The 6431-nt window shown below is 36.0% G+C and overlaps 1 protein-coding gene across 1 annotated transcript in view; it reads right to left on the bottom strand.

Moving 5' to 3' along the window:
• The window catches only part of LOC107598093 (tripartite motif-containing protein 54-like), a gene marked incomplete at its 5' end in the record, with an annotated part of 10622 nt that extends 4815 nt beyond the window's left edge, over window positions 1-5807 (bottom strand). Inside the window, 4 exons of the mRNA XM_016289359.1 lie at window positions 763-785; window positions 1944-2177; window positions 3286-3381; window positions 5625-5807. Of these exons, the coding sequence (XP_016144845.1) occupies window positions 763-785; window positions 1944-2177; window positions 3286-3381; window positions 5625-5807 (536 nt within the window). The remainder of the gene's footprint in view (window positions 1-762; window positions 786-1943; window positions 2178-3285; window positions 3382-5624) is intronic.
• Window positions 5808-6431: the final 624 nt, after the last annotated feature.

Genomic DNA, 6431 nt, shown 5'->3' on the forward strand with positions numbered 1-6431 from the left:
CACACACATATATATATATATATATATATATATATATAATTTATTTATTTATTTATTTTGAAAGAAATTAATACAAGTACAAAAATAATCCTTTTAAATTGTAATAATATTTCACAATATTACTATTTTTATTGTATTTTTGAAAAAAAAACAAACAAACAAAAAACTGCAAGTTGAGCGTTAGAGACGTGTTTCGAAGTGTCTTACTGACCCCAAACTTTTGAATGGCAGTGGAAGTTCTAAGCATAACATTTGTAAAAGCCAAAATACACAGCATACCTAAGGCTAAAATTATTCAATTCAATAAAATGATTAAATTATTCACAAAACAAGTTCAATGAGTCTACACATTAAGCATTTGGAGATCAATTAAATGCAGACATCAGCAGAAAATAAATAAATTGTAGTATAAGGGATTTCAATATGTACAGTACAGAATATTTCCCACAATATTGAGCCAGATGAAAGCTATGAACCAATGCATAATACAGTGGGTTGTTAGGGGTGGGAGGCTGGTTGAGTCATTGCCTGTGAGGTTGTTAATCATGATTGTTAGCCTTTAGAAGGTATCAGTTATTGATGAAGCACACATGCTTAGCATGGTTTAGTTTAAAGGGACAGTTCACATAAAAATAAAAATTCTCTTAAAATTCTCTATTTAAGAAAGTCACATGTTTGGAATGACATGAAGGTGAGAAAATGATTTTTGGGTGAACTATCCCTTTAAGACACTCCTAAACACATCACTCATAGCTGACTTACTTCTTGAACACTTCCTTTGCGTTCTGTGAACACAGCAAAGAAGAACACTCATTTTAAGACTAGAGGATACAGTAGCAGATTAAAAAATAAAACCCGCAGTCCTCATCGTCACAGTTTCACTGCATACACAAAAAAGGGCACATACTAAATCACTGGCACTTGTTATGCAGCCTATTTTGACACTCTGTTTCCACTGAGAAGAGCTAGTTAAAAAGGAGCAGTGCTGCACCTGAGGCTGCCACTTTATAGTGAAAGCCGTTTCAAAAAACAACCTCTCCATCGCCTTCGTTTAAAGTCTCTTTCCGCGGACTGCAGCTCTCAGCCATGGTGAAGTATTGACCGTTTGAGCCACTAGTCAAAGGACAGGGGTCTCCAGCTGTGTGAGGTTCTGCTAATCAATGTCAGCCTTGTCATTAAAGGATGCTTGAAATGTAGCAACAGGCACAGTGTCAATCAGCAAACAGCATATGCAAAGGCTGGATTATTTGCATCAAGCATCTCTGGGGGGCTCTAAAAGCAACAAGCACTGCCGCCAGCATCCCCGGTGAGGTGTTGCAGCATTAGCTCCACACAGCTCAATAAGACCATGTCAGATGTTCACAAGCACCTGTACCACTATTGATCACTGGCTCCAGAGGTGTGCATGAGTTAGGTGTAGAAAGTAACCATTTAAGACACGTTTATAGTGTTGCAAACTACTTCGAGGCTAAAAATCTAGAGAAATTTAAGTATTTAACTTTGGTGTACTATTCAGATATGAATGATAATCAAATCATGCGGCTTGTTAAGGAAAGGTGTGCTACTTTTCAAATGATTGAACTGGGGTTTTGCTTGGCTTTTTATAAAACAGTCAAACATATTTGGAGATTATAGAATATTATAGAGACTTCATACACTCTAAAAAATAAAGGTTCTTTATTGGTATTGATGGTTCCATGAATTCATCAATTCACAGAACCTTTTTCATTGCACAAAATGTTCTTTATGGTAGAAAAGGTTCTTTAGATTATTAAAATGTTGTTTAAAAATGTTTTTTAGACCTTTTCATTGAATGGCATTTCAAAAAATGGTTATTCAATGGCATCGCTTTTTTGGAACCTTTATTTTTAAGAGTGTAATAACCACCCTAGCATCATGGCACCAATCAGAAAAATCATTTGTGACGAAGGCACTTGTTGTACCTGCAGGAACACAGCTATCTGAGGTTCTTCCATAGACTGGATGGCTGTCTCCACCAATTTGATGGATATCTCCAAGTGGTCTCCGTGGCGACGGATAAGGGAGCGGACATGGCCCAGTTTTTGATCCTGCTCACGACCGACAGTCTCTATTAATTCCCTTTTACGCTCTTCTAGGATGGCGTAAATTTCATCAAACTTATCAGAGATGTACTGCATCTGCCGGTGACCATTTTCCTACAAAGGATAACCAGTGACTGTGTTTTAGTTTGAATTAAGAGCAATATTTAAACCACAAATAGCTTCTAAAATATATTTAAATATATATTTTTACTATTTAAAATATATTTAAAAAATGTTTATCATCACTCGCTAAGGCTGGGCAACATATATATATTGTACACACACAGATATATATATTTTTTCAAATCCCAAAAAATACAAAGAATGAACTAGTACAAAAGAGTAGCATTTATTTCAAATATAAGTCTTTTGAAACATTATAGATGTCTTTACTATCACTTTCGATCAGTTTAATGCATCCTTGCTTTCTTTATAAAAATATATATACAGTGGTGTGAAAAAGTGTTGGCCCCCTTCCTGATTTCTTATTTTTTTGCATGTTTGTCACACTTTAATGTTTCAGATCATCAAACAAATTTAAATATTAGTAAAAGATAACACAAGTAAACACAACATGCAGTTTTTAAATGAAGGTTTTTATTATTAAGGGAAAACAAAATCCCAAACTACATGGCCCTGTATGAAGAAATGTTTGCCCCCCTGTTAAAACTGTGGTTTATCACACCTGAGTTCAGTTTCTCTAGCCACACCCAGGCCTGATTACTGCCACACCTGTTCGCAATCAAGAAATCTCTTAATTAGGACCTGTCTGACAAAGTGAAGTAGACCAAAAGGAACCCAAACTTATCTAGTTGTGTTTTAGATGGATATATTGTATGAATATTTACTTTGATTGATTTGATACTTGTATACTTCTTTCTCTTTTTCTGATTCTATTTTATACTATAAAGCACTTTGGATCAACTACAGTTGTGTAAAACGTGCTCTAGAAATAATGCTTGACTTGACTCGACTCTGGACTATATTTGATCTAAATTTTGATATATTTTTATTTAGTCTATGTATTTGGTCTGAAATGGGTAAAAATGGTGAATCAGAGGATCCATCATTTTAACTTCACAACCACAGCAGCCAAAAAGATTCCAAATGTTAAATGCAATAATTCAATCATAATGAATATATTATGAATATTCAACATATCACTCAATCCTTTCACACAATATCATAATTGTTGTGGTTTACTGTACCATTTCTTTCTCACCTTGACAGTCCTACAAATATCCTCCATCTGTGAGATCAGGGCCTGTGTTCCGTCATTTCCGGCCACTAAGATGGCTATGGCATCACTTAGCTCTGTCTGAGACAAAACAGAGCAGAATATATCCAATTGTGACAGGACCTCATCAAAAATAAAAGAAAGAAAACACATGACCAATGCGATCAACGTGTCATCTTTCACAAGAAAGCCATGTCAGATTTGGCTATGCAACTTGTGAGAACCACACTTACAAATAAGAGAACAGCATGTGAACTAAAGGCCGAGATTGTAAGAATGTTACCAGTCATGACTGATCAAACTTTGCGGATTTGCATTTGAAATGAGTGATTCACTGTTTATAGTGGGCCATGACTAAAAGAGAAAATGTCATCATAGCCACCTGGCAGAAATTATGGCTCTTTTGGAGCCTGTTTGGGCATCAACCACCCTACGACCCTGGTGCGTTACATCATTCAGTTACAGTACCTCAAAACCAAGAGCCACAGGAGTAGATGTACAATAAGAAGAACCTATTTCCTACAATGAGAACTGACCTACAGCATAGGAACACTGCAAATAACAGATCAACATATGGTGTCCACCATGCACATGATTTTCTATTGGGAAAGGCTGCTAGGTTTAGTCATTGTTCATCTGGTAGCTGGTGAAGGGAGCGAGAGAGCTGAGAACAGGCACTTACAGAGGACAAAAATGAGAGACAAAAAAAACGTAAAGACCAGAAGAAGCTGCTATGACTCAAACACAACAGGGAGGAGTGACTCATTTCTCAGGGCCAGTTGCACCCTGGTACGAAGACCTTCATTACTAGCCATACCACAAGAGGTGCAGTAGGTCAAGACCTCAATACCATGTAGGTCAAGAATGCATCGGAAAGTGAGAAAATTGCTGTGATGCTGCATGTTTTTTTTTGTGCGTCATAAAACACATTTGTCCTGTTTGTTTCGTTTAAAACAATCTTTTCTTAAACATAAGTATCTTGGACCTATTTTAAGCGTATTGTCTGTTCTGTAACGTGTAATTATTCTCATTGCAATTGCTTATACTTAGGGTTAGTGATGTGAACAAAACTTCTAACCTGTTGTAAACTTCAGTGCGTGATTTCGCCCTGGATCATTTGTGCTACTGGCATGAATGACACCTTAAATTGTGTGGTTTGTCATCGTGTTATTAATACTGTAGTTTAAAAAGTGATTGGATTGGATTTCATAGAAAGGGGGAGGGCTCTTTTAAAGGAATAGTTCACCCAAAATGAAAATTTGCTAAACATTTACTCAACCGTAGGCTATCCAAGATGTAAATGATTTTGTTTCTCTAGTCCTCTGCAGTGAATGGGTGCCGTTAGAATGAGAGTTCAAATAGCTGATAAAAACATCACAATAATCCACAAGTAATCCACACCACTCCAGTCCATCAGTTTTATAAAACAAAAAGTTGCATGTTTGTATGAAACAAAATCAACCAAGGCGTTTCAACTTTTAAAGTGTCCATAATCCATAATAACACTTCCTCCACTGAAAAAGTGAATCCCCTACTGTCCTCTCACATTAAATACACTGATATACTTGTTCAGAACTGTTTTTTAGACTGTTTTCACACTTGTATATTTCTCTCCTGATACAGATGAGATTAGTTTTTCACTATAGAAAGCAACATTATGGAGAGAAATATCTTAATGATGGATTTGTTTCTTACAAACACGCAGCTTCACAAGTTCCTTGATGGACTGGAGTCATGTGGATTACTTGCACATTATTGTGATTTTTTTGTCTGCTATCTGGACTCTCATTCTGACGGCACCCATTCACTGCAGAGGATCCATTGGTGAGCAAGTAACAATGCTAATTTGCTCCAAATCTGTGCCGATGAAGAAACAAACTCATCTACATACTGGATGGCCTGAGGTTGAGTAAATTTTCATTTTTGGATGAACTATTCCTTTAAACTTGACTTTGAAAAATGTACATGACTAATCGCTTCTGAAATGTAAAACTCTTGTTTTGTTAGACAAATAGAGGCAGAAAGAAATCTGAAAAAGACGGTCTGTTGGTTGAGGCAGGAGCCATGGCCACTGATGGTCTGTGTATGTGTGTTCCCATGTGGGTGGGTGTTGATGCTAGAGAAGTTAGGTGAGATCAAGCCCCTTGCAATGTGTGAAACCGGCTGGGCAGCGTGCTATACACACATCTGTCTAGTTCACAGCGTCGCACCATAGTCTCAGAGCAACCTGTGATTTTTCTGGGGTCATTTACACCAAACAAACAAAGTAAAACAAAATTAAAAAACGACTGTCAGGTTGAAGAAGTCAAATACAAATCCTCTACCTTCTGTCTCTTGTAGATGTCTGGCAGTGGGGCCACATCACAGTCCTTGTGAGCCCCGAACACTTTGCACATAGAGCATGTTGGTGTCTCACAGGTGAGGCAGTAGATGTTGATCTTCTCCTCCTCATGCTGGTCACACATCAGCTGCTGTTGTTCTGTTTTAGGCAGGAGTGGTCTGTAGAGTCAAAACAGAAAAGATTGTATGGCATGACGTAAAGGTTAAAGATTTGCATTGGTAAATAAGAAGTTGCAAATTTGAGCAATCATAACTGTGCCCTTTTGCAAGGCTCTGACAAGAAGTTCAACAACAATCATAAAAACATAATATATAAATACATTATGTAAAAAAATATATAAATAAATATACATTAATATAATTATATTATAATTTCTATATATTTAATGACACCACTAACATGCTATTGGAGTATGTTGTCACAAAATGTGAAAACCTAATTGTCTTTTTTTGTTCTGGGCAATAACAGCTTCTAACAATACCTTTTTTATAGCTATGACTTTAAGGTATGTATCTGTACAGAAACTGACTTTCAAATATACAGTACAAACAAAAGGAAATATTTTTTTCTTGACTGATACAGTATATTTCCCTAAAAATGTGAAAAGCTCAATACCATAAAACTATTTTAAAAGCAATCAAAATATATATATATTTTTTGCCATACAGCACCACAAAATATCTTTTGACTTTATAAAAACAAGGGACCTCTTATAAAACTACTATATTTTTTATTAACTCAATTAAAATTTGAATTAGAATTCTGCATCCTGTTTACTACATCAATTCAA

This window comes from Sinocyclocheilus grahami, unplaced genomic scaffold, assembly GCF_001515645.1.
Source record: "Sinocyclocheilus grahami isolate Dianchi unplaced genomic scaffold, SAMN03320097.WGS_v1.1 scaffold244.1, whole genome shotgun sequence".
Lineage (NCBI taxonomy): Eukaryota > Metazoa > Chordata > Actinopteri > Cypriniformes > Cyprinidae > Sinocyclocheilus > Sinocyclocheilus grahami.